Source organism: Bos grunniens, chromosome 7 (genome assembly GCF_055505025.1).
Source record: "Bos grunniens cultivar Pamir isolate PY7600 chromosome 7, Bosgru_T2T1.0, whole genome shotgun sequence".
NCBI classification, from domain to species: Eukaryota; Metazoa; Chordata; class Mammalia; order Artiodactyla; family Bovidae; genus Bos; species Bos grunniens.
The window spans coordinates 80,113,712-80,141,271 of NC_141171.1; the positions used below are offsets into that span (position 1 = coordinate 80,113,712).

Sequence of the window (27,560 nt, forward strand, 5' to 3'; positions counted from 1 at the left end):
AGAGCTTTTTTGTACAGTTCTGTGTATTCTTGCTACCTCTTAATATATTCTGCTGTTAGGTCGATACCATTTCTGTCCTTTATTGTGCCCATCTTTGCATGAAATTTTCCCTTGGTTTCTCTAATTTTCTTAAAGAGATCTCTAGTCTTTCTCATTCTATTATTTTCCTTATTTCTTTGCACTGTTCACTTAACAAGTCTTTCTTATCACTTCTTGCTCTTCTTGGAACTCTGCGTTTAAATGGGTATATCTTTCCTTTTCTCTTTCACTTCTCTTCTTTTCTCAGCTATTTGTTAAGCCTCCCCAGACTATAATTTTGCATACTTGCATTTCTCTTTCTTGGGGATGGTTTTGATCACCGCCATATGACTCTATTTATGTTGTCTGGAAAATCTATAGAAACAAAAGGAGAAGGAAATGGCAACCCACTCCAGTACTCTTGCCTGGAAAACCCCATGGACGGAGGATCCTGGTTGGCTACAGTCCATGGGGGTCACGACAGAAAGGAGATTAGTGATTGCCAAGGGTGAGGGAGGAGGGAATTGGGACTGACTGCTAATAGCACTGGGGACCCACTCTAGTAGTCTTGCCTGGAAAATCCCATGGACGGAGGAGCCCGGTAGGCTGCAGTCCATGGGGTCTCTAAGAGTCAGACATGACTGAGCGACTTCACTTTCACTTTTCACTTTCATGCATTGGAGGAGGAAATGGCAACCCACTCCAGTGTTCTTGTCTGGAGAATCCCAGGGACGGGAGCCTCGTGGGGCTGCTGTCTATGGGGTCACACAGAGTCAGACACAACTGAAGCGACTTAGCAGACTTAGCAGCTAATAGCTATGGGCTGTCTTTTCTGGGTTATGTAAGTGCTCTGAAATTAGATAGCAGTGATAGTTGTACAACACAGTGAATATACTAAAAATTGCCAAACTGTAAATGGTGAAATTTATGTTATGGAAACTATTTCTCAAAAAAAAGAAAAAAAAATGGGTTACTTCCCTACCTGATGTAATTAGCTTATCCCGACTAGACCTTTACTAATCGTTGGGTACTTTTTGTTCAGGGATTTGGGTTATTTGTTAAAGCATCCCTAGGAGACAGCCCACTGTGTTTGACAGGAGTGATGTAACTTTAACCACAATTCAGCAAACACTTTTCTATGGCTTCCCTGTTCTTGTTGTACCGAGTTCCTTGGGAAGTGGCTTGACACTGCAAAAGTGAGATTATTCCCTGCATTGGAAATGAAGAGATTGGATTATATTATGGATTTCATTATTTTTCTTCTCATCCCTCCTGGTAGAGATTTTCTTAAGCATCCCACTTGGGATACATTAACCCTCATCTAGTTTGGTTTGCTTTTCCAGTAAGATTTGTGTATCCTAAGGAAACCCAAGTAGTGTTTCCTGCCTCACTTGCTTTCAAATCCAGAAAGTATATAAAGAAGTCCATTAGGAAAATACACCAGTGGAGGGAAAAACACTCTTAACCACCCTTTATATCCAGTCAAAGCTAGCTTTTTAAAACATGTGTTGGAGAGGTATTCATCCAGAAAATTCAGTGGAAGAATATAAAGCTTTAAACCCATTGGCAAATGCAAAGCGGGCCACCATCTCTTTGTCTTCAGCTTATAGCAGACATTGCTAATCGACGACTGCACTTTTTCCTCACGAAACTCCGTGCACAGATGCCCCAAGAGAGCCCTCGAGGCAGCCACCACCAATTGACCAGTGTTGGCTCGCAAGATGAAATTTATTTGCAGTCCCATCTTTACAGCCTGAAACAATCGATATAAGGGACTAAAAGGACTTTCTTTTCTGAGCATGGAGGGCTGTGTAGGTTTTTAACACCGTATACGACCCGTGCTATGGGGACCAATATGTAAAATGGTAATCAATAAGTCCTCCACCATCCGTCGATCCAGAAAAACATCTATCGGTCTAGGTGCTGATTATCCAGAGTTGAGTTAGCATAGCCCCTAAGAGAAAGAAATGGCAACCCACTCCAGTGTTCTTGCCTGGAGAACCCTGTGGATGAAGGAGCCTGTCGGGCTGCTGTCCATAGGGTCACACAGAGTCGAACACGACTGAAGCGACTTAGCATGCAGCATGCATGCAACCGAGCAAAACTCCTAATACAAAAATCACACCTGTCCTTCAGAGAGATGCCCTTAAGAGAAAGAGAGGAATTCAGCTAAGAGGAGTCCCCAAGGCATTTCTGTAATTTCCTGCCAGGAGCAGGGAGCCGGTCTGGGAAGTTATGCAAAGTGTTAGAGGGTCTCCCTGACCTTCAGACGCCACCGTTTCTACAGTAGCATAATGAAAGATTGACAGCAGTGAAATCTGCTTGTTGGCATTATTCAAGTAAGTAGGAACTTGCCTCTGGGCACAGCTGAGCATAACTTTCCTCTTAGCCCTTTGGACACCAGGAGATTTACTGGCGGGGGAAAATGTCCCCTTTTGACCTTGTTCTGAAGCACTGCTGTCCCCCTCCGCTTGCATGCTCTGAGCAGTCAGAATCATGGAAAAGCCAGCGATCATGGCAAGTCAAGTCGGTAACTCTCTGAAACTGACTGATAGTGGACAGCAGGCAAGAACATGATCTACCCGGGTTCCCCGCTGTTCTGACATTCAGGACTCAGACCCTCCATGACAGTGTCTCTCCTTTTGTGGCTGCACCACGCTGTCCATCTCCTGCCAAGCCGGTGATTGTTCTAGTGATCGTTCTCTCAAAATAGCTCCACTCCAGGGACAGCCCCATCCCATTTCTCGAGAAGAGAAATGAATAGGTCTGGGCTGATGTGCACCGAGGGTTGCAGTCCAGCTGCCAGTCTGGGAGTTGAGCTTGACTTGGAGGGTCAGGTAAGCGAGCCGCAGTGCAGATGCTTGGAAATGCACGAGACAGCTACAATGCAGGGGCGCTTCTTTAAAAAAAAAAAAGAAAGAGGGGGGAAACCGATTCCCCACGCATCTTCACATTCATTCGCTATTATTACGAGCACTCATGTCCATTTGACGAGTTACATTTCCTGGAGGAGACGGAGCTTAGCCCCACGCAGGGATAGGCAACTAACTCACATCTCAAACCATTATAGAATTTCTCATTTCTATTGGCATATTCTATCAAGGAACATAAGTTCTATGGGGATTGGCAGACTAGCCAAGGTGACTCATTTGAGCTGAAAAGAGAGAAAGAGAAAGAAGTGGGGAGGGGGAGGAATGTGAAAGTCTCTCGGCTGCATTGCACGAAACGGCTCTGCTTAAATTTTATTGAGGATCGCGCTCTGACCAAGTGCCTACAAGGTTTAGTATCCTTGTCCAAGGATATTAAATACAGAGGAGAATCCTTTCTTACCTGTTTAAATTTCCCAAAGAATCAGAGTCTGTCCCAGCTGACTTTTTGAAAGTGGCTTTCTACAGAAATGCAGAGGCAGCGTGGCATAGGGGAGAAAGTACTGGAGTTAGCAAGAAAGCTGAGGATGAAGACCCTGCTGTGTATTAACCAGGTGTCCCCAGACATGCACGTTAATCTCTCTGAGCCTCAGTTTCCTTGTCTACCTGGTGCTGTTGTTACATCTCCCAATGTTACTGTAGTTACACCTCCCCCCACAAAGGTAAGATGAGAAAACACTTTGTAAATAGAAATGCAATATAAAAATATGGTACACAAGTGTCTCATCGTACTTAGAAATCCTGCGTGTCCCTAGCCAATACTGTCTATCAATAAGCAATTGTGTAAATATAGGTTTTTAAAGTAAAATTAATTGGCTCATTTTTTTCTTCTTATCAAAGGACAAATTGTTTTCATTACAAGAAAATTTCTACAGCACAGAAGAACAAAAGGAAAGTAAAAACACCCATAATTGGAAGCAGTCCCCTTTTGCTAAATATTTATACAGAGGTTTTGCTATAATAAAGCAAATCAGTTGCAGTTAAAAAAAAAAAAAAAAACTCAGAATTTGAATGGTTTAAAACCACAGAGGCTATCTGTTGTTTGTATCAGTGGCTCTCGACCTGGGCCAATTCTGCCCACTGCCCCCGCCCCCGCCCAGAGACATTTTGCAGTGTCTGGAGATATTTTTGGTTTTGCTCTAAGAAGAGGTTACTCCAGCAGGTAGTGGCAGCTAGAGATGCTGCTAAACACACACAGGAGAACCCTCCACAACAACCAGCTCCAAAGGGCAAAAGTGCTGAGGTGGGAAACCCTCCTTCACGTGTTCATTTCAGGTAACGTTGGACTTTACTCAGTATCAGTCTCACTCAAGGACAGGGAACTGTGGAGCTTCCACTGTCAGGAACATGACTAGTACTCTATTGCAAAGGAAAGAGAAGATGGGTGAATTATGCACTAATCCCTAAAGTCTTCTGCTTGCAAGCGTCACATATCATTTAAGCCCCTCACCTATGGACCAAAAGTAAGTCAGATCCTAACTTCTGTGGAGCAGGAATTACAGTCCTTTGGTGTTCCTGGGTGGCGGGGCACCAGATATCCCAATGAAAGGCCCTTAAGACTTACAGTAAAACTTTGGGAGACCGGTCCTCAAGGTTAGTCTTTGTGTGCACCCTTAATTCTTTTCCTGAAAGCAACTCTTAAGGATTTTATATGAATTGCCAAATTGTCCTTCTGAAAGCTTATACCAGTTACCCTCCATGCCCCTAGAGAAGGAAATGGCAACCCACCCCAGTATTCTTGCCTGGAAAATCCTAAGGACAGAAGAACCTGGTGGGCTACAGTATGTGGGGTTGCAAAGAGTTGGACACAACTGAACAACTAAATGCACACACACACGCACACACACACACACACATGCACACACTATACTCTCCTACCACCAGCGGCAGTGTGTAAGTGTCCGTTCTATTTACTTTAACTCCTGTATAAACTGAATATTATCATTGTTTAATTTGTCCATTTGAAAGATAGGTATTATATTGTCTTTTAAATGCAGCATTTTCATACCCTGAATTTCATTTTTTTTTAAATACCTAGGCACAAAGAGGAAAAAAAAAAAAAAGGAGTCAGTCGAAGCCACTCTCAACCTACCAGCTCAAGTTCTTATGGGGCTAGTGTGTGTAAGGTAGCCTAGTCCATCTTGCCAAGTATTTGAAATCCTACCAACCGTGTCGGGTTTGCTTGACCCCAGTTTTAGAAAGGAAGCCGATGAGACTTAAAAGTCGTCATCATCATCTGACCTGGCAGCAGTACTGGGAATCAAAGGAGATCTCAGAAGCTATTGATGCAAGTGAGACTCTTGGGTTGTTAAGGCAGGGAGCAGGTTTGCTTGACAGTTCATCACTGATTGCTACCAATATGTCAAGCCAAGTAAAAATCCTGCATGAGACCAAGTCAGTAATCGGCAAATTAGGTACATGATAACCGGAGTCAACAAGATGCAGTTATTGCTGGGGAGCCCTGCTGGGACTTCACCTTCTTCACAATCCTATTTAGCAAATCTCAAAAATGCCTATTTCATCACTCAGACTGATGGAGCCATGAGTCCAGTCACTTCCAGTGGCAACTTGAAAGTGTGGGGTGGACTTCCAGCTCCAGGTATAAGGGTTTATTAGAAGGAAGTCGTGAGGATTAAATGATGCTAAGATAAAAGCAGACGCTGTCAGCCCCAGCGCTTTACCCTAAGATGTGTCTGTGGGGTGGGAAGCAAAACTATCCACACATTTATTGAACAATAGAAAGGAACTATTTAAGAGACCACATATTGCCCCATGATCATACCAAATAAGTGCAAATACGGCAGATTAAGCATGTACAGACCAAGAGCAAATGAGCTGAGCAAACATTCCTGTTTGTCCTCATCAGCAGAATTCTCCTAAATGACATTTTTTAAAGGCAAATTTATAGATGGTGATGAGTGGTGTTAGCTTTTTCCCAGCTCAGTTTATCCCTCTCCAGTTCAGAGCCTTATTTGAAAATAAATTCTCTCTGTCCTGTCCTCTTCTCTCTTGTCCAAGCAAGTCAGCTGTACATAGTTTCATTAGAGATGTAACTAACCGCATCCCTGGGTCCCTGGAATGCCCGCGTGTTCTGAGCAGCCTGCTTCTGTCGCTGTGCTCCTGTCCAGTGCCCATTGCTCAGTCACATGAGCTCTCCCTGGACCTCACTCATCCTGCAGAACTGTGTTCGGTGATCTTATGGGGACCCCTCCCCATACCAGGTTTGGCTGTCAGCTTGCATAATCACCACATTGCATTGTTTTTTAATTGAAGGATAATTGCTTTACAAAATCATGTTGGTTTCTGCCAAACATCAACATGAATCAGCCATAGGTATATATATATCCCCTCCCTCTTGAACCTCCCTCCCATTCCCCCCCGCATCCCACCCCTCTGGGTTGTTACAGAGCCCCAGTTTGAGTTCCTTGGGTCACACAGCAAATTCCCATTGGCTATCTATTTTACATATGGTAATGTAGGTTTCCATATTACTCTCTCCATAAATCCCACCCTCTCCTTCCTCCTTCTACCCTGTGTCCATAAGTCTGTTCTCTATGTCTGTGTCTCATTGCTGCCCCACAAATAATTTCATCAGTACCATCTTTGTAGAGTCCATATATATGTGTTAGTATATGATATTTGTTTTTGTCTTTCTGACTTAACTTCACTCTGTATAATAGGCTCTAGGTTCATTCACCTCATTAGAACTGATTCAAATGTGCTCCTTTTCATGGCTGAGTAGTATTCCATTGTAAATGTACCATAGCTTCTTTATCATTCTTCTGTTGAAGGACGTCTAGGTTGCTTCCATGTTCTAGCTATTGTAAATAGTGCTGCAATGAACATTGGAATACATTTGTCTTTTTCAATTTTGGTTTCCTCAGGGTATATGCCTAGTAGTGGGCATTTTAATTTCATTTTAGGAAGGGACATATTTTTACAGACATGTTTTACAGACCCTTCCTCTCCAAAAGAACTTGAGGTATAGAGAAAGAGTTTGTGAAACCAAGAGAACCTTGGTTTCTTCTGTATTGTACTAAAAGTGCTTTTGGAAAGGTTTTTCTCAGGAGACCCCTTCCGATTATCTAATAAAACTGTCCTACAGGAATGGAAACTGCCATTTAAATCAATGAGTATCCTCCTGGGCAGTCACCAGTCAGGAGAAATCTCAGGAGATTCTTAAGTTTTACAAAGGACCTGGTTTTGAGGAAGGTGTATGAGGAGGGCACATTGAATATTTTTCCAAAAAGATATTGATTTGAGTACATGGAACTCAGGGAGAAAGACAGAAACAGAGAAAGCAGAAATGAGTAAGAGGGGGTGGTACCAAGCCACGTATTTTGACTGAGCAAAATCTCAGAGGTACCGTAATTCAAGAGTTTCAAGTTTTCTAGGCAATGGCCTTTATCTTAAAGTGGAATCTTATTAGAACTCCATATATAAAACAGGTTGTGACAGTTTTATTAGCATAAGTATGGTTTATAATTCAAATCCATATTTATTATTGTAATGTTTTAATCTGTGTGCATATGTTTCTTATATGTGTTTTAATCTCTGTATACCTGTTTGTATGTGTAAATATATATATATTGTACATAGAGATAGAAACACCAACAGAGAAACTAAATTCATAAGGTTGGTCACCTGTAGGAATAGGTGAGGAAAAAAGGACTGAGAATTAGATTTAAAGAGTATTTTTTTATCCATAATAAAACGTTAAAGGTAAGGCGAACCCTTCCCCATGTGCGAGGCACACACGCATGTGTGTACCCACACAATGGCTGAAAGTAAATGTGACAGTGTTAACGTCCATTCCAGGGGTTGAAATATGGGCAGTCTGTCAGCGTGTTCTTTATCCTTTTCTTAATTTTAGCAATCTCTGTCTCTTTAGGAAAAGTGGGTCTGTGACAAACTTGAGTCTATTTCGAGTAAAACAAGCATTAAGAGGTTATAGATGATGACTCTAATCTTGTATCACTCTCAGGATTCAACTTTTTTATGTACTTTGTTTTGTTTGCACAGTTTTGAGAAAAATCACAGTGAATGTATATAAGTAGTTGCAAAGAGCAACTGTATTTTTCCATCATTTCCCTTACAGGCTCTGGATAGTCTTCAACTAAATTGATCCATTGAAAGAAGAGCAATAGAAAATAATCATTTCAAGGTTAAATAACGTAAAATATCTAACTATTCACATCTCTTGCCTCAGATACAGAAAGGTTGTACCCCAAACTTAAGTTGTGAAACTATTTTAAAAAAAAACCAACACTGTTTGGAACATGCGACATGTTCTTTTTTTAAATTGAAATATAATTGGTATACAGTTTTATGTAAGTTACAAGTGTATGATATAGTGATTCACAATTTTTAAAGATTGTACTGTATTGCTAGGTATTATAAAATATTGGCTGTATTCCTCACGTTTTACAGTATATCCTTGTCGCTTATTTTCTATGTAATAGATAGCACCTCTTAGTCTTCTGCTCCTGTATTTCCCATCCTCCCTCCACTCTCCCCACTGGTGACTACCAGTTTGTTCTCTCATCTATGACTCTGCTGCTTTTTTGTTACATTCACGAGTTTGTTGTGGTTTTTAGATTCCACATACAAGTGATATCATGCAGTATTTGTCTTTCTCTGTCTGACTTATTTCATTTCACATAATGCCCTCTATGTCCATCTATGTTGCTGCAAGTGGCAAAATTTCCTTCTTTTTATGGCTGAGTAGTATTCCATTGTGTGTATATGTATGTATATATCTATCAAAGTATACACACACACACACACACACACATATATACATGCGCACCATATATTGATCCATTCATCTCTTGATGGACACTTAGGTTGCTTCTGTATCTTGGCTGTTAGAAATAGTGTGGCTATTTCTAACATAGGGGTGCTGCTACATGTTGACTTGAAATTGCATTCCTGGTTTAACATCCTGACATTAACTTGCGTCTCTGCTCCGCCTGGCATTTGGTTGAACAGGATCTCCAGTGGAGTTCCTTATACAACTTTTTCTGAGCAGACACACATCAGGTGGCTTCAAAGAAAGCCCAGTGCAGATTTTGAAGTTTCTTGATGAAGGACAGAGTAACAGAAGGTCAAATCTGTGTTCAGAGATATTCAGAAAAGCTTTATTCCAAACTCTTCACAAGAATTAATTGACTTGAGAAATGTTCATTGAAGCCCCTCTCAGTACAGATGTCTGTAGGGAAGCCAAAGTTGTTAGAAGGAAAAAATAACTTAATTATCTGATCTCTTTTAAAAATGTTCCCCACTCAGAGATTCCCCCCTGCCATTTAACATGCATTATAATGATAGCATTATTTGAGGGCTACAGTGTTTCATATAAATTATTTTATCTTCACAACAAACCTATTATTGAGGCACTATTAGGAGCAGCCCCATTTTACAGAGGAAAGAACTGAGGCAGAGTTTAGGGTCTCAAAGCTGGTGTGTATTGGACACAGCAGACAGGCACCCCCTTTCCCTCCTGCCAGAGAAAATTAATGCTGCTGGCCGTCATTTCCAGGGGCATCCTGCAGTACAATGTCAATGAATTCGTTGACAGAGTAAAATTACAACTCAAGCCCAAGACAAGAATCTCATTAAATCAGAGGAAGTGATGTTGGAGATCTGCTTCTGAGTGCCGGGGGACTTGGTCAACGTGAATCCGGCCAAGGTAGCACAGTTAACTACCGTGGCAGAGAGAAGTAACAAGGAAAGTGACACGATCGGCACTTCCAAGAAGGCGGTTGTAATAACGTGAAGAGGGGTCCTTTAAGATTTGATGAAGACACCCAATATGTTTGCATTTGTTTGTGTGGTGCCAGTCAGGCTACAGTGAAGCTGCATTGTTCTCAGATAGTTTATCAATTTTGAGATGCTCACGATGCTCATCTTTTGACATCTCTGAAAACAGGGTGCATTTTGCAGTCAGTATAGCGGAGAGACAATGAAATGTTGGTTGTCACATGTTTGTGTATACAGGAAAGCTCAGTGTTCATTCTAATAATTAGAGTGTAGTGGCAAACATAACCTGAACATTCCTAAATATGAGATAAAAATACTTTCATAGTTGCAGTTTTACTGTTCAAGGTAAATTCCAGATCAGTCATTTTCCCATTTGTTCAGAGCATCCATTTTAAGTGACCTTTTATTATTTCCAAATACGCTCAGATGAACTTGATCTTATTGTGTATGTCGAGTCAGGGTGGGTATTTAAATATAATTTTTTAAATATATAAATACACAAATAAAAATAAAGTTTAAGCAGACATTCTGTGGAATGCCTATGCAACTGTTCCAGACACAGACGAGCATGGGACAAGGGTTCAAACCAGGCCAGACGGCCAGATCCAGCATTTGCAAGCTGTGCAACCTTGGGCAAGTCCCTCAGCCTCTCTGCGCCTTGGTTACTTCATCTGTAAGATGAAGATAATAATATTACACATTCATAGCTTTGTTGTGAGATGTAAATGGGGTAGTCTTTATAAAGCATTTACCACTGTGTTGGCACAAAGAAATGATATCAGCTATTATGTTTTTCAAAGCATCCAAAATGCAAACAAAACAAGCAAAGCAAAACAAATCCCAACAGTTTTATTAAAAGATAACTTTTATTTAAGAGCAATATATAATGATAGGAAAAACAGAAAACATTAAGATTTTTAGTATATTTTTAGTATATCTTCTGTTCACATACAGTAATCATTTTTACAAATTTGAGTCTTGTCATACATACTGTTTTTACCCTGATATTTTGCATAATGATAAGTAGGAAACATCTTTCTATATCTGAATATTGTTCCATAAACTCATTCTAAATGCCTCAAAAATAGCTCATTCTAGACTTTAAAAGTTTTTAACCAAGCTCCCTTCTTCAACATTGTATTCATTCTACAGTAAATATCTTCACAGGCATACATTCATTTGGTTTTTAATAGTTTCCTTATATGAATTCTCAAGAGTGGAATTGCTGCTTTTCTAACAATAGAAATAGCCATAAGAATAGCTGATACTATGTGTACCCCAGTGTTCATCGCAGCACTGTTTATAATAGCCAGGACATGGAAGCAACCTAGATGTCCATCAGCAGACGAATGGATAAGAAAGCTGTGGTACATATACACAATGGAGTATTACTCAGCCATCAAAAAGAATACATTTGAATCAGTTCTAATGAGGTGGATGAAACTGGAGCCGATTATACAGAGTGAAGTAAGCCAGAAAGAAAAACACCAGTACAGTATACTAACACAAATATATGGAATTTAGAAAGATGGTAACAATAACCCTGTATGCAAGACAGCAAAAGAGACACAGATGCATAGAACAGTCTTTTGGACTCTGTGGGAGAGGGAAAGGGTGGGATGATTTGGGAGAATGGCATTAAAACATGTATAATATCATATAAGAAACAAATCGCCGGTCCAGGTTCGATGCAGGATACAGGATGCTTGGGGCTGGTGCACTGGGATGACCCAGAGGGATGGTACGGGGAGGAAGGTGGGAGAGGGGTTCAGGATGGGGAACACGTGTATACCCATGGCAGATTCATGTTGATGTATGGCAAAACCAATACAATATTGTAAAGTGAAAAAAAATAAAAATAGCTGATACTGATCCAGTGCTTACTGTGAGGTGGACCAGACTCACAATGACCCCTAGAGGTAGGAAATTTTACTATTCTTATTTTAGGGATTAGAGAGCAGAGACTCAGTTAAGTAACTTGCCTAAAATCACAGTCAGTCAGTTCAGTTGCTCAGTCTTGTACGACTCTTTGTGACCCCATGGACTGCAGTACGCCAGGCCTCCCTGTTTATCACCAACTCCCAGAGTTTACCCAAACTCATGTCCATGGAGTCGGTGATGCCATCCAACCAGCTCATCCTCTGTCATCCCCTTCTCCTCCTGCCCTCAATCTTTCCCAGCATCAGGGTCTTTTCCAATGAGTCAGGTAGCCAAAGTATTGGAGCTTCAGCTTCAGCATCAGTCCTCCCAAAGAATATTCAGGACTGATTTCCTTTAGGATTGACTATTTTGATCTTGCTGTCCATGGGACTCTCAAGAGTCTTCTCCAACACCACAGTTCAAAAGCATCAATTCTTCAGCACTCAGCTTTCTTTATAGTCCAACTCTGACATCCATACATGACTGCTGGAAAAACCATAGCTTTGACTAGACGGACCTTTGTCAGCAAAGTAATGTCTCTGCTTTTTAAGGTCACAGTGCTGCCTGGCAAAAGGGTCAGGCCAGTTTGGAGACAAGCCACCAGTGCCCGTGACTGTGCCTCTTTCCCACTTGAGAAGGCGTTTTGTGACTGGACATGTTCCCAGTTTGCTCCCTCTCCTCAGTGATACATTTAATTTATTTTCACACGCAGCCTGCATGAGACCCTCCTCTTGATCTTAGGAGGGCAAAGAGCCAAATGTGACATTCCTGAGAAACCATTGGCTAAAGACAATTAGATGGGAATGTGCAGTAAATAAGAAATCACATCAGCAAGGCACTAAGAGGTAAAACCTCCATTGTTCTGGCCCCATGGTAGAGCGTCAGCGCATCTTGGCATGGCCTAGAGATGTCCGTCAGTTTCATTGAACTTAATCCCTACGCTGTGGCTGGCTTGGTCTTCAGGTTGGATCATAAGGCAGCACAATGAGGGCATTACCTTGTGGGAAGACAAAATATGAAATCAATCCAATCATGCGCTCAGCAGATATTCACTGCAGGTCTTTGTAGTGAGTGCAGAGATGAAAGGCATTTAAAAAGATAGGGACCTGACAAGGCAAGTAACAATGGCATCATCGTGCAGGGAGAGTTGTGAGATGAAGTACCAGGCAGAAGATTAGAACTGATGTTCCAGAATAGGCTTGGTCTAGGTTGGAATCTTATCTCCCCTCTGTAGTAGCTGGAAGTTTGTGGATGAAACTCTCTAGATTCAGCTTCACCATCCGTAAAATGAGGACTGTACCTCATCGGGTTGTTGAGAAAATAAATGAGATAATGCCCAGGAAAGAGTGAGCACCCCATGGAGATCAATCGATCAGTCTGACTGGTCCAGAGCCCTTACCACTCTCTTGCAGGTAACCTAGCAACCAGAGGTCTCTCCAGGCAGGATGGCAAGGCCTCTGGCAGAAACCAGTGCTGGTTTGCAAACTTGAGTTTTCGTTGATCTCCCTCAAGACTCTAATCCAGACTGCAAAGATTAGGGTCTGCCAACTCGGTCAGGTGATTCCTGTCTGCTCTCAATCCTCTTATAAATGTATGCAGTGGTAGGGGATTGGGGTGCCTTTCCTGGGGCACGTTGCCCAGCACATCCAGCCATGTCCAACCCAAGCCCACCTTTCCACAGGTGGACAGCGTGCATCCTGCTAGCACTGTTGTGCTGTACATTTCTTGAAGTCGGTGCCGTGTATCATTTATGGAGTTTGTTCCTATTGCTTGCATGATCATCAAATTTTAGCTATTCCCATTCCTGAAGAGTTGGGTATAGGAGGTTTAAGAGCATAAAATTGGCTACTAGTTCAAACCTGTGCAGGATTTTAGGGAAGCTTCCTGAAGGAGATTCTACCCAAGCTGACTGTTAGAAGGTGAGTCAAGCAAAGAAAGAAAAAGGGAAGAGAGGGAAAGACCATTCCAAGCCGAGGGCAGCGAAGATCCCCCTTCTGTATGGGCTGTGCTAAAGCTTCACATAAGACTGTCTTCTTTTTCGAAACTGTACTTTTCTTTAGCTGTCACTCACCAACAAGGACATAGCTTTGCCTTTGAGACCTGGCTCTTGTACGGCCAGGAGGAACCAAGGAGGGCAGCCTCTCTGGAGGTTTGCTGGCCGTGACCCTGGGTTGAGTTACTGCGGGCTTATAGCCATGCACACAGCCCCCACTAGGCATCCGTGTTATAGAAAAGGAAAAAGTGGCCAAACACCACAAAGCTAGGAGTTACCCTTGAAACTGGGAGCACGTGCTTTTATGTACTGAGGGGAAGTCTTGAAAAATAGGAGATCAAGCTTATGGTTTTCGACTGTTTCTCTCTCATCTCAAAAATTTCATGGGAGAGGGTTAATGATCCCCCAAGCAGACACTCTCTTCAGCTAGATACATCATTCAGGCCATAACCCTGGACTCCACCAGCATTTATGGAGCACCTGCTGTGTGTTATGTGTCAAGGGGCTGCAGCGGTGGGCAAGACAGTGCTGGCCCTTGTGTGGCTGCCAGGCAGCAGGCCTGGCAGGGCCACCTACCAAGGAATACATTGTCCCTGCCTTGCCCCGGCCTGGCCTTATCACTGCAGGTCTATTCGTGGAAGTGGGATCCCTCTCTGAAACACCCCTGAGATGGAGGGGTGCTAGGATCTCACCATAGGAATAATGATGATGCTGATGTCTTCTTTAGCAGTAATAATTGATCCTTTTCTATTCGTTTTCTGTTCTGCCTACATGATTCCCATCCCATAGCAGACTTTCAAATCATACTCCTTGGAAACTTGAAAACCACAGTTTTAGGCTTGATGAGGGGTTAGTAAGGGGAGCTTGGCAGAACCCACCATCTGCTTATCCTCACCCAGCAGCCCACCAAAGCCCCTTCCAGCCCTGAGGGCCCTCGGGAGCCCACCACCATGAACACAAGTGAGGAGTTGTCTTCTTATTACAAAGAACAGCTGGTCTCACCTTATTTAACTCTTCATCAGTGCGTTCATCTCTGCAGACCTTCCATCGGCCTCCCATCACGCTAAAAGGAAAATCTGAGGTTGTTCTAGAGTGCCAGCTCCCTGAGGGCAGAGACGGTGGGGTTGCCTGCTGTGTCTCCAGCGCTGACAGCTGTGCTGGTCTGTAGCAGGCTCTGATGTACCTAAGGCCCTCGGATCTTTGGTCTTATCCTCTCTCCCTAGACCCTCCTCCACACTGACGCACTTTCTCTCCCCTAGTCACACCCAGGTCATCCTGTCTCATGCATAGCTTTGCACTGGCTGTTCCCTCATTCTGGAATGTTCCTCCCTGATATGCAGATGGTTCCTTCCTTCCTCTTGTCAGGACTCTACCTAAACACCATGCCCTCTGTGAGCTCTTTTCTGACAAGGGAATCTAAGACGCCTTTATACTTTATCCCCATGCTCTGCTTTATCTGGCTTCAATCAACTTGATTTAGCTATCGTTTACTGGCTGCTAGTGCCCACGTTCTACATGTATGGTTTGGTTCCTTAAATGTGAAAACTGCGTGAGCGCCATCGCAGTCATGATGTAAAATGTGACCACCCCTCAGGAGCTCCCTGGGCCCCGTGCCTACCTCATCCCTCCCCCCGACTGATCCACTTCCTGTCACTCGAAGTTGGATTTGTCTTCACTGGAGTTTTATGGACACGGTACCCTGTGCTCTTTTGTGTCTAGCCTCTCGTTCTGCATAATGTCGGTGAGGTTCATCCATGTGGTGTGTATCTGTGAAGTCAAGTCAGAGTCGCTCAGTCGTGTCTGACTCTTGCGACCCCATGGACTGTAGCCCTTCAGGCTCCTCAGTCCATGGGATTCTCCAGGGAGGAATACTGGAGTGGGTTGCCGTTCCCTTCTCCAGGGGATCTTCCCAACCCAGAGATCGAACCCATGTCTCCTGCATTGCAGGCAGATTGTTAACCCTCTGAGCCACCAGGGAAGCCCTGTGTGTGTCTGTGGCTGATCCCTTTTATTACTGAGTCGACTTCCACTTGTACGGATATGCTATAATCAGTGTGTCTGTTCACTTGTTGAGGGCATTTGGATTGTCCTTGGTTTGCTCTTCTTCATTTATAGCCCTCGTCACTCCCTGGGATTTTACTCCCCCAAGACGGTGTCCTGTGCCTGGAGGGCCGGAACCTTGACCATATGATTCACTGTTGGATCCCCACTGCCCAGAGCAGGGCCAGGCACATAGTAGGTGGTCAGTGTTTGTTGATGGAACCAATAGTTTTACATTCAGTTTCCCCTGTAACCTGAGGCCTGAGCAAGACTCAGGCTTGTGAGCGGAGCTTTGGATTTTTCTTTCCTATGAACCCAATCTAGAGACCTTCAGGCCTTCCACTGGAAACCAGGCATTGGCTGGGAGTCCCTGCTCAGTGCTCAGTGTGTCTATGCCCTGTCGCCTCGTCCATGGTTTCTGAGTTCCTGTGGCTTGTTCCTCTCGAATATTTTAACCCCCACTTTCCTGCTGTGTGATGTCCAGGAATGGTGCATGCTCTCTCTTTGCCGGTTTCTCTAACAAACTCGGTCATAGCAAGCCTCTTAACAGTTTCCTGTAGTTTCTTCTCATTTTTATTGCTTGGATTTGGTGAGGGGGTTGGGAATCACAGGAAGAAGCCACATTGTGGCCTGGCTGGTCCCCAATACCTGGCTGCTGTCCCCTCCCCTCCCTTTATCTCTCTCTAGCTCCCTCCCCGTTTCCAGTAACTGAAAGAGTCTTCCTTTGGCTCCTCCAGGAAAGTCCTGCCTGCCCCCGAATTCCTTGGTTTCTTGTTTCCTGCTCTAAACAGTTTGTTAAAGAACCGTTTCTCCCCCAATAAGTTTAGGAAAATTGCTCTATCTCATTACAGGTGGCGGGATACCCCCCACACCACAGGCACCCTCATCTTGGTCTTACCACCCCGGCCTCCCAAGAGGGAAGAGTTATTCTGGGCCAAAGAAATAGGATCCAAAACACGAAGCTGGTTGTGTCCTGAGTGTGATTCTGTTGACAGTCCTGCGGGCTGCTTGAGGAGACCCATTCTGTCATCCGAGGCTCTCCGGCCCTGATGCGTAGATTCTCCTTCTGAAGACAGGAGGCTAAACCTTGGTCTCCCCATGTGAACAAGGCTGACCGGCAGTGACCACCTGCTTGTTTGGTGTGCCCAGTGGCAGGGAGTGCAGTGGATTCAGGGCACACCCTCTGAGGCTGACTGCTGGAGTGAGGACCCCAGTTCCACCCCTTGCCAACTCTAGAGCAAGTGATGTAACCTCTCTGTGCCTCAGTTTCCTCATATGCAAATGGGGATAATGATTCATGTTCAGGGGCTGTTACAAGCATTGAATAAGATCATGCATGAGACTCACTTAGAACAGTGCCTAGCCTCATTAAACGTCACCTTGTATTATCATCTGAGCAGTTAGCAAACAAAACCCAGGAAAACTGTATAGTGCTTAGTAAAACTTCCTAGGAACCTTTCCTCAAGAGGTTATGTCCTTTCAGTATTTGTATCACAAGATTCCACTGGACTATCATACACTTCACTCTGGGTACTATTTTCTTTTGAGCCTGAAAGTTTTCATTTGCTCAGTCAAGGTCTTTTCTGAGTATACCCACTGTATGCCAGGCACTGATCTAGAGCCCAGAGGCACCATGCGAAGTAAAACAAACAAGTCTCCTACTCTCTTTTAGTTTATTTTTTCTGCATTCAAAGCTGGTTAACATTTATTTATTGGTTTATTTTATTGAGGTATAGTTGGTACACAACATTATATATGTTTCAGGTATACAGCATAGTGAGTCACGATTTGTTTTTTAATTCATTTCTGGCCGTGCTGGGTCTTTGATGCTCTGTGGTCCTTTCTCTCATTGTGGCGAGTGGGGGCTACTCTCTAGCTGAGGTGCGCAGGCTTATCACTGCGGTGCCTTCTCTTGTTGCAGAGCACAGGCTCTAGGGTGCTTGGGCTTCAATAGTTGCGGCACGTGGGCTCAGTAGTTGCCTTTCCCAGGCTCTAGAGCTCAGGCTTAATAACTGTGGTGCCCAGGCTTAGTCGCTCTGTGGCATGTGGGATCTTCCTGGACCAGGGATCAAACCCATGTCTCCTGCACTGGTAGGCAGATTCTTTACCACTGAGCCGCCAGGGAAGCCCAACAATTTTTAAAGATTACATTCCGTTTGAAGTTATCATAAAGTCTTCCAGTCTTAGGAAGTTTGTGTCTGAGAGTAGTGAGATGAAGTATAAATTAGCAGACAAGTGACAAGGTTTTTTTTTTCCTCCCCAAAGAGTTTTTGATCATTTTTTGCTGAGAGCAGAAATGGAGAAGTGATCAGAGTACTTTAGAATGGATGGTTTAGGATGTGCTTTCTAAGGCCATGGTGTTTAGGCAGCCTTGATTGACAAGAAGCAGACAGCTCTGAGATCAGGAGGGAGACCTTGTGCAAAGGCCCTGAGGCTGGGATGAGCTTGGCATATTCCAGGAACAGAGAGGAGAGCGGTATGGCTGAAACACAAGAGAGAGAAGTTAGGAGGTGGACGGAGGAGATTATGGGCCGGGTATAGTCATTGCCCAGCAAAGGCATCCAGGCCTCTCTTGGCATCTTTTTTCATCATCTCCAATGGGACATCTTCCTGTCCTCAGGTGCCCAACTCACTCTGCTCAAGTCTGACCCTAGCACTCCTCGGCTCTGCCTTGCTCCCTCATCTCTGCTTCCTGGGTTCTTTGGGAAACTTACCAACCAGGCCAGTCACCAAATATGCTGGCAGCCAGCTACACCCAGGTTCTTGGAAAACTTCTGGCAACCTCCCACCATTAAGACTCATGCAGATCCAAGTTCAAGTCCTTGCTTGGCCACCAACCAGAGTCTGTGGCCCTGGGTGTGTTATTTAACTTCTCTAATAGCCTTTGTTCCTCCTGAGAAATGGGGATGAGAATAAGGTTTCTGGGAGGGTGAAATGAGATAACACATATCAGCTTTTGCATTTTGCCTGGCACATAGCAAGTGCCTAGAAAAAAAAAAAAAAAAAACTACTTCTTATTCTTGATGATTCTGTTTTCCTCTGCTACAAGAAGATATGTCATGAAAGAATCAGGAGTTGCACCTATGTAGATGTAGTCTCCTTGCTCCTTATGTCAGCAATCATGTTTGATTCTTCTCTATCTGCTCGATACTCACAATGGAGCCCAGCACGATAATTGTTACAGTCCTCAAATACAGGTGATGCTGTTTCCTGCCCGGAGGCTTGGGTCTTGTTCTCATAGCTGGGGGACAGACAACCCCGCAGTGCCCACACTGGGCCAGTCAGCACCTAGTGAAGCAACTTGGACACCGAAGACATGGAGCCTGCAAGTAGGAACTGAAAATGACAGGTGAGGCCACGTGGAGGGAAGGCAACTGCTCCCCAACCCTCCCAAGCACGGCCCACCGCTCTCATCCTTCCATGCTTCCTGAAGCATTCAGCCCTTTGAAGGAGAGAAAAGAAGCCGTGCAGAGCTTTAATGAGGAATCAGCCAGACGCACTTTGCCACGGGCCTGGCTGGAGGCGGAAAGAGATGCACAGGCCCCCAGGAGCGACCCGCCGCTGCCAATCGTCACTGGATGCCACCGCAGCCTCCACGCTCGTGTGGCTTCAAGCAGACCTCACTGACACATGCTGCTTCCCTGCAGTCCAACCACCTGCTGCACGTGCCTGGCTATCTAAGGCGGCATCAACATCAGACGTTGGAGGCTGGGGATATTGCCTGCACGGAGCCAGGCACTGCAGGCTCTCCATGGGACAGGTCAGCGTTTGCCACTGCCCCCGTCTACATGGACCAGGAGCAAGCAGGTAGACCAGATAACAATAAACTTATTTGCCCACTCCCTGCCCTCTCCCAAGGTCCTGGCCCCAGTAGTAACTTCTTCCAGAAGGGCCATGAGTCTGTCTCTAACCTTGTCCTCTGTGGCAGGTGTGCGTTGGCATGGCTTCCAGAAGCATCTCTGAGCTGCGCAGTCGCTGCCTGTGGACGCACTCCCTCCAGGGAAAGTGAAAGGCCCCTCAGCTGTCTCCTCCAGGGCCCTGGGAGGCCACTAAGTTATCTTAATTACCATTCCTCCTGGGTCTCTGCCAAGAAGCAGGGGCGACTGACAGTCGGATCAGTCAAATATTTGCAGTGGATTCTTTGTTTGCCTCTAGAGCGCTCATGAAAGTTGCGTTTTCATGCCACTTTGGGGTATGACACATGACTCGGAAGCACAGCCCTCACATTTCATGCCAGCATGGGTTGTGTTTCAAAGGCCAAGGAGGAAAAAAGAACTTTAGTGGCTGGGTCGGGGGGCGGTTATTTCCGGTTATTGCACTGTCACCCTCTGGGTGACCTTATTGCCGGATCAAGAAAGACCAGCTGCCTTGGGAGACAGGCTTGCTCCTGCAGGCAGCTTATGCACTCCCACAGCCCCCAGTGGGACTGGGCCACGTGCTTTCTAATCCTCTTCCAGGGCTTCTGCAGATCTATCAGATAGGACGTGATAGGAAGCAACCTTCTTAGTCCTTCAAGCACAGCACGGTTTTCTGAGCAGCCCTGGATCCAGGATTGATCGTGATGGAGTTCTGTAACTGAGGAGGCACATGCCTCTGGTACAAAGCCTGAGTTCTCAGTCCCCAGCACTGGGGCATGAGACAGTGACTCTGGCCAGCGCTTAAGTCCTTGGCCTCCTTCTGGTATCAGCCAGGCTGCCAAGCAAGCTGGCCAGACTGCCGTCTAGGATTCCTAGAGAGCAGAGGCTCTCCAGAACCAGATGGCCTCTGCACAAACCAGCTTCTTACTGCGCCCCTGCCCTTCCTGCCATGGAAAGCAGTCTCTGCCCTTGGCTGGCTTGATCCACCTTGTGTTTCTAGCCTCCAGCCCTCCCCAGGTTATAGCAGCCGTGAACGAGGCTGCGTGATGCTGCTTGGTACATGTTAACTAAAGAGGAGGGTAACTGTAGATTACACACCAGAGCACTTTTGAGAGTGAGAGAAGCAATAGGAGATGGGAACTAGGACACCCCTGGGCAAACAGAGGTAAATAGATAGCCTACACATAATAGGTGGAACTTAGCCAACAAAAGATGCTACATTCCTTCCCGGGTGATCCTCTCCTACCGCTCCTAAGGACAGAAAATTTGCTAACACTTACAGGCTTGCAGAGTGAACCAGGAAGGAAGAGAAGCAAGAAATCCTGAAGGCTATGCTGAAATAACAAATAAGCCTCAACATTTCTGTAGCTTACTTTTTCTCACGTACGCGTTGTATTTCGGCTTCTGTATACACCTCAGCGTGCTCACCACCAGAGTTTTGTGTCCATCGTTCACCATGCAGATGGCCCCTGTTACCCATTTTGTCTTCCCCGACCCCACTTCCTCTCTGGTAGCCACTACTGTGTTCTCTGCATCCATGGCCTAATTTAATAAGTGTTTACTGCTTGCTCGTGTCAGCATCTCCAGCTTCCCTCCAAGTGCAAATCTAGGATCCAGGCCACTCCTATTTTGTGACTCCATCATCTTGGGCTTTAAGAGAACTCTGGTTCTCTCAGGGGACAGACAGGTAGGGGGAGCGAGCAAGTAGGAGATATAGCACAGAAGAGTCCAGAAGGAGAGTAGTCACAACAGCTTACGTTCCTTGATGGGAACACCGTCACATGCTTGCAAGTAATGGAAAGGAAGGAGACTCTGATACAGACAATGACCAGCCATCTCTACTACAGTGGTCACTAAGCACAGTGTCCAAGGAGAAAGAGAAGGAAGACGAGAAAGTCTGTAGGAAGAAAGTGTGCATTGGACACCATCTCATCTCATTTAGAATTGAAAAGGTGAAGTCGTAATGGCCATCTGAAGTCCCCTCTCAAATCTTGATGATCTCTGTGAATATACAGATTCCTTGGGCCGCAGTGTCCGTCATATGCATGACCTACACTGTGAGGGGCCTGACTGAGGCTCGCTGCCTCTAACTCTGCCCATGTATCTCCTACTCAAGAAAGCACACTAGAAGACAAGGAAGGGCAAGTGATTTATTATTAGAGGCAAAATCTTCTAACATTGCAAGTTAGTTTCCTGTCAATGGAATTCATTTGCAGATTCAGTATTTTATGTATTTGATATTTAACAAATATTTATTGATCAGACTCAGCTCAAGATGAATTAGATTTAACAATGAATTATCATCAGGATAGCATAAACTTTCAAAGTATGCTTACCATATGCAGGGGTTTCCCTGATGGCTCAGACAGTAGAGAATCTGCCTGCTATGCGGGAGATCCAGGTTCGATCCTTGGGTCAGAAAGATCTCCTGGAGAATGGAATGGCAACCCACTCCAGTGTTCTTGCCTGGAGAATCCCATGGACAGAGGAGCCTGGTGAGCTACAACAGTCCATGGGGTCACAAAGAGTCAAACACAACAGAGCAACTTTCACTTTCACAATATACAGACTACTTAGTATTCTAAGCACTTTACATACTTGCACTCGTTTAGTCCTTACAGCAGTATTATGCTGTATTATTATTATGTCTTGATATTTTGCCCATTTTAAAGATTAGGAGACCGAGGCATGGAGAATTGAGATGGCTTGTGCAAGTGTCATAGCAGGTAAGTGGCAGAGCATAGGTTCTAATCAAGCAGTCTAGTTCCAAAGTCCCCACTCTTAACCATTCTACCATGCAGGTGAAATCCCCGCCCTCCTGGAGTTTATGTTCTTCTGAGTAGACAGACAATAAGCAGAAAAGCATTACAGTCATTTTCAAGGGTGATAAGTGCTTTGAAGGAAATAAAGCACAACAAAGAGATGCAAGACTGGGACACCTCAGACCCACACGTCCCAGTGCCGCAGGGTCACAGATTCTTCTTTAAATGAAAACTGCCCTCCTTGCTTCCGTGGAGAGAACTGAAGAGCCAGCCAAGACAGATGTCCCTTCTCTCTTCTGAAAAATGCCTTTCCCAGGGTCATTTGATTGGTTGTTGAACAGCGAGCACCACCGATGGTCCTAAGCCATTCCTGTGCCCCTGGGCTGGGCAGCCAGTTCAGAAAAAGATGACTGATGCCCAAATTAATAATGAGCAATGGTCCCACGCAAGTAATCACCTTCCCCGACCTGTTCCTCATGGGGGTGATAACTCGAATCCCAGGTGAAGTATATCCTTCTCACTTCGCCACCAAGGAAGCTACACTCATTCCTCTGGCTGACAGCAATTTGTAGACGTGGGTCTGGGTAGCCGGACATTTACGAGGTTGCTAAGGAACAAATGCCTTGGTTACAAGAGGCTCCAAAAGCAGTATCTGTTTGTCATATCCTTTCAGATCATTTATTTTATCCCATAAAGACAGCTGCGACCAATGAACTGTGGGATAGAGGGAAGCTAAATATGAACATTTGTTTCCTGAGAGATGGAGGAAATTTCTACTTCCTATACAACATCCCTCCCCAGGCCCCCAGACACAAAACTAAAACCATGTGCTTTCCTCCACAACCCTTACAACTTACAAGTAAGTTGTTCAGAGTCACAAAGTATTTCATGAAATGGTTATTATCTTTCAGGCACGGCCCTAAGCATTATCTCATGTTATCCTTGCAACATCCCCAAAAGGTATGGGTATTATTCCCTAGCATGCAAACCAGGAAAGGGGTTCAAGAATCACCTAACTTCAAACGGGTAGCAAACGGCAGAGTCAGAATTCAAACCCAGGTTTATCTGACAGTAAAACCTCTGTCCCTAAGATTATAGACTCTCTTGTTTTCACTGATCATGTTTCAGGTGGGAAAAGTGGCAATTCTGCTGATGGGGAGGTCCCATTAGTGCATTTCCTAGCATTTCATTCTGTGAAGTTTGTGGAAATCTATGAAACCCTTTTCATGGCTTGAAAGTGGTGAGAGAGAGGTCCGTCCCACAGTGGTGATTTTTATCTGCTAAAGACCTACACTTTGAATGTTCTCTGGAAGTCACCATGCACATGACTTTCCTGTGCAATGATTTTGCATGAGTTCAAGATGATTCCTTTTCTACTGGGGTCTTATTGATTTTTTACTTGTCAACAATTAAGGAGACATGGCCACCTTCCTGGCCTTTTCCTTCATCCTTTCTGTCCAGCCCAGGTCAAGCCTTGTCCTGTCTTCCCTGAAAATGGTCCTCCAAAATCGTCCCCTTTTCTCTTTCACTATACCTAATCACGATGTTTGTCACTTCATGATTGGGTTTCTACAATGGCTTGGTAACTGGTCTTCCTGCTTCTTTCCATTCCCTCCTCTAGGACATCTCATAGGCTGCCTGCAAATGAACCTTAGAACATTCCTCTCATCATGTCACTCACTGCTTACGTGTCTTCTGTGGCTCCGACCCACCCACCCCAGGATTTCGCCATTCCCTTGGACAGGCCCCCTTGGAGGACAATTGCTCTCCCATTCCCCCCACCCATTCCTGGAAGCCTTCACCCTCCACTCTGTCTCCCACTGATTACTTTCAGTTCTGAGCCTGTTTTCCATTGAAACAGAGTTTCATAGTTGATTGCTGGTAAGGGCCCAGGCATTGCACCTAAACAGATCTCGGTCCAAATTTTGCTTGCCCAGTTGGTCACTGGGTGACTTTGGGTATGTTTGCTGGACTTCTCGGAGTCTGTTTTCTTATTTGTAAAATAAGATACAAATAGGACCTGTCTTAGAGGGGTTTTGGAAGAACTGAATTAAATGATGGTGATAATAATGGTGGTCATGATAGCTCACAAGTACTTTGTGCTCTGATCGTATATCTATATGATCTTGTTGTTGACAACAACCTATAACATAAGCACGGCTATTTTCAGTTTTGAGATGGGAAAACTGAGGCACAGATGGGTGACAGTAATAAGTTCTAGTTTCCCCTCTCAGGTAGTCTGGATCCTCCGCCCTCTTTCTTAGCACAGTATCAACCAGGGAATTTTTGTGGAAACTAATGGCCATGGCATTAATATGCCTCTGGTCAGTAATGTGTTAACACCTCTGCTATAACTACTTTGATTAACTACTCTCCCACCTTCCCGTAGTAAATGATCAGTCAAGGGTATCTGGTATCTGCTAACATAGCTTAGTAATTCCTTACCTGAAACTCTTGGGGGTGCCAGATGCATTTTGGAATTCAGAATTGGGGGAATTATTTTAAAAAGTTATACTTGGCATATGCTACATATTATGCAACACCCTATTGAGGAATAGAGCAAAAACTCACCCCCCTTCCCCTCTCCCTCTCTGTCACACATACACACTCAAAAAAATCATAAAAGCAGAAAAGATATTGCGGTCTATAGTCATAAAACTATTAGCAATAATTATAAGCACAATACCTGGTGACTGTTATTATTACAACTTTCATGACTCTTGTTTTACTTGTGACAAAATGAGTTTACAGTAAAATGTCCTCAGAAGTGTCTCTCAGTTAACTAGTGGGGCGGGAAGGGAGGGTGCTGGTCATGGGAGCAGGTGTGCACCCCAGGTCACACGTAGCACGCTCTCTTCTTTTCCCAGTATGACTTCATGGAGCGCCTGGACGGGAAGGAGAAGTGGAGCGTGGTCGAGTCGCCCAGGGAACGCCGGAGCATACAAACGCTGGTTCAGAACGAAGCCGTGTTTGTCCAATACCTGGATGTGGGCCTGTGGCACCTGGCCTTCTACAATGATGGCAAAGACAAAGAGATGGTTTCCTTCAACACTGTGGTCTTAGGTAGGTACGGGATCTCTGAGGTGCTGTGTCACCAAAGAAAGCATGGAAGTGTCTGGGTTCTCTGCTGAAGGCACACCTTCCAAGGTGGTTCTACTATGTAGAGGGCCAACCAGCATCCTTAATTTAGGGTTCATAGTTTCATCCACCTAAAACTAGCCCTGATTAAAATACTATTGCTACTAATTCATGAAAAAGCCACTGTGAGTCCCAAGGATTGAGTTGCAATGAGGAACTTGGATCCAACCACCTGGCTCAAGCTCTGGCCACACGGAGTAGGCAAATCATTGGACTTTTGTCAGCCCCAGTTCTCCTGTGGTAAAATAGAACTAAAAAATCCCACCTCATACTATGAAATTAAATAAAATAAAGTATAAGTTATAAATCACTAAATGTATAGTAGATCCAGTAAATACTGACCATTCATACCAGCTCACAATTTCTCTCAAAAACCAAGGAAAGTCCAAACTTAAAAAAAATTTTTTTTAAACCTGAAAAATAAGGGTGTAACCATAGAAGGACAGACTTCCCTGGTGGCACAGTGGTAAAGAATCCACCTGCAACGCAGGAGACTCATGAGACGTGGGTTCCATCTCTGGGTTGGGAAGATCCCCTGAAGGAGGGCATGGCAACCTGCTCCAGTACTCTTGCCTGAGAATCCCATGGACAGAGGAACCTGGTGGGCTACAGTCCATGGGGTCGCAGAGTCAGACATGATTGAAGCAACTGAGCAATAAGAAGGAAATCATATCTTTGTTCTCAGATTGGTAAATCTCCAAAAGCTTTACTTAAGCACTTGTCATGTGGGGCATATTTTAACACAACTTTTTAGTAGCTATTGAGGAAAAGCTAAGATTTTTTCCAAAAGTTCCCCTTATAAGTCAAATAACCCCTAAAAGGGCCATTTGAGAATATTTCATGAGTTGTCCAAAAGCAAATCCTAAGAATTTTAGCATTCATAGCACCTATAAATATTTTCATTGCATTTACTTTGTCATTAGGTTTTAATCGTCTACTAATGATGATAACTGATCCTGGGCAGAACCTCTCTGAATCATGGCAGATTGTTAGACCCATTTCACAGATGAATAAACTGAGGTTCAGAAAACTGAGTCCCTCAAGGTCCCAGGATGTATAAATGATGGAGACAACATGGACTTCCAGGGATTATTCATTGCCTTTCTACAGCACCATGTTGTCCCAGCAGCATTCAGCCATAGACCTCATGGTTCTCTAGAAACCTGGAGAAGATGGTTGATCTAGGATTAAATCCTGCCTTTTCTTTCCCACATCTGACCTGGGAGGGTCACTTGCCTTCCCAAGCCTCAGTTTCATCATTTGTGGACAAGTAATGACCATGTCCTTGGAGGGAAGGATGATGTACCATCTCTTATGGAACCTGTCTGGAATGGAGCTGGTAATCACTCATGAGAGCTGATGACTTTTTAAGAGCACGTCTTGTGCAGCTGTTTTTCTCTTAACTTCATGTTAAGAACTTCCCTACTGGTTTCATGGATTGCTCTTAGGATTTCCCTGATCCTTGAAAAAGATATATAAGCCAACCTAAAATCCAGGTGGCAGCCATAGCTGCCAAAATCAGTATTTGGTATTTACCATAGACATGAGAAGAGTTGACTCATTGGAAAAGACTCTGATGCTGGGAGGGATTGGGGGCAGGAGGAGAAGGGGACGACAGAGGATGAGATGGCTGGATGGCATCACTGACTCGATGGACGTGACTCTGAGTGAACTCCGGGAGTTGGTGATGGACAGGGAGGCCTGGCGTGCTGCGATTCATGGGGTCACAAAGAGTCGGACACGACTGAGCGACTGATCTGATCTGATAGCACTGAAGTTAATGCTTATTCCTCTGCTAAGAAAAGATGGGCCCTAACAGGGCAAGCCAAATGCTCTAAAGCAGTACTTGGCCTGCCAGAGCCCATGGACCAAATCTGGCCCACTGCCTATTTTTATAAATAAAGTTTTATTGGACCACAGCCACATTCATCTGTTGTCACATTGTGGCAGCTATAACAGGAGAGTGGAATGGTTGCAGCAGAGACAGTTTGACCCACAAAGTCTAAATATTTACTGTCACTTGACAGAAAAAGTTTGCCAAGCACTGCTCTACACTAATGGCATAAACTTTGTAACAGGAAAGTCACTGGAGAAATCTTCCAATAGTTAGGGGAAATTTCCAAGAGCATATTATGTACCAGTGAGG

The 27,560-nt window shown here is 44.5% G+C and overlaps 1 protein-coding gene across 5 annotated transcripts in view; it reads left to right on the forward strand.

The window, feature by feature from the left end:
- Positions 1-27,560, forward strand: part of TENM2 (teneurin transmembrane protein 2) — a 1,167,677-nt gene that overhangs the window by 939,303 nt on the left and 200,814 nt on the right. For all 5 annotated transcript variants that reach the window (XM_086412765.1, XM_086412766.1, XM_086412768.1 and 2 more), the window contains one exon: positions 25,144-25,339. In XM_086412765.1, coding sequence (XP_086268891.1) covers positions 25,144-25,339 — 196 coding nt within the window. The remainder of the gene's footprint in view (positions 1-25,143; positions 25,340-27,560) is intronic.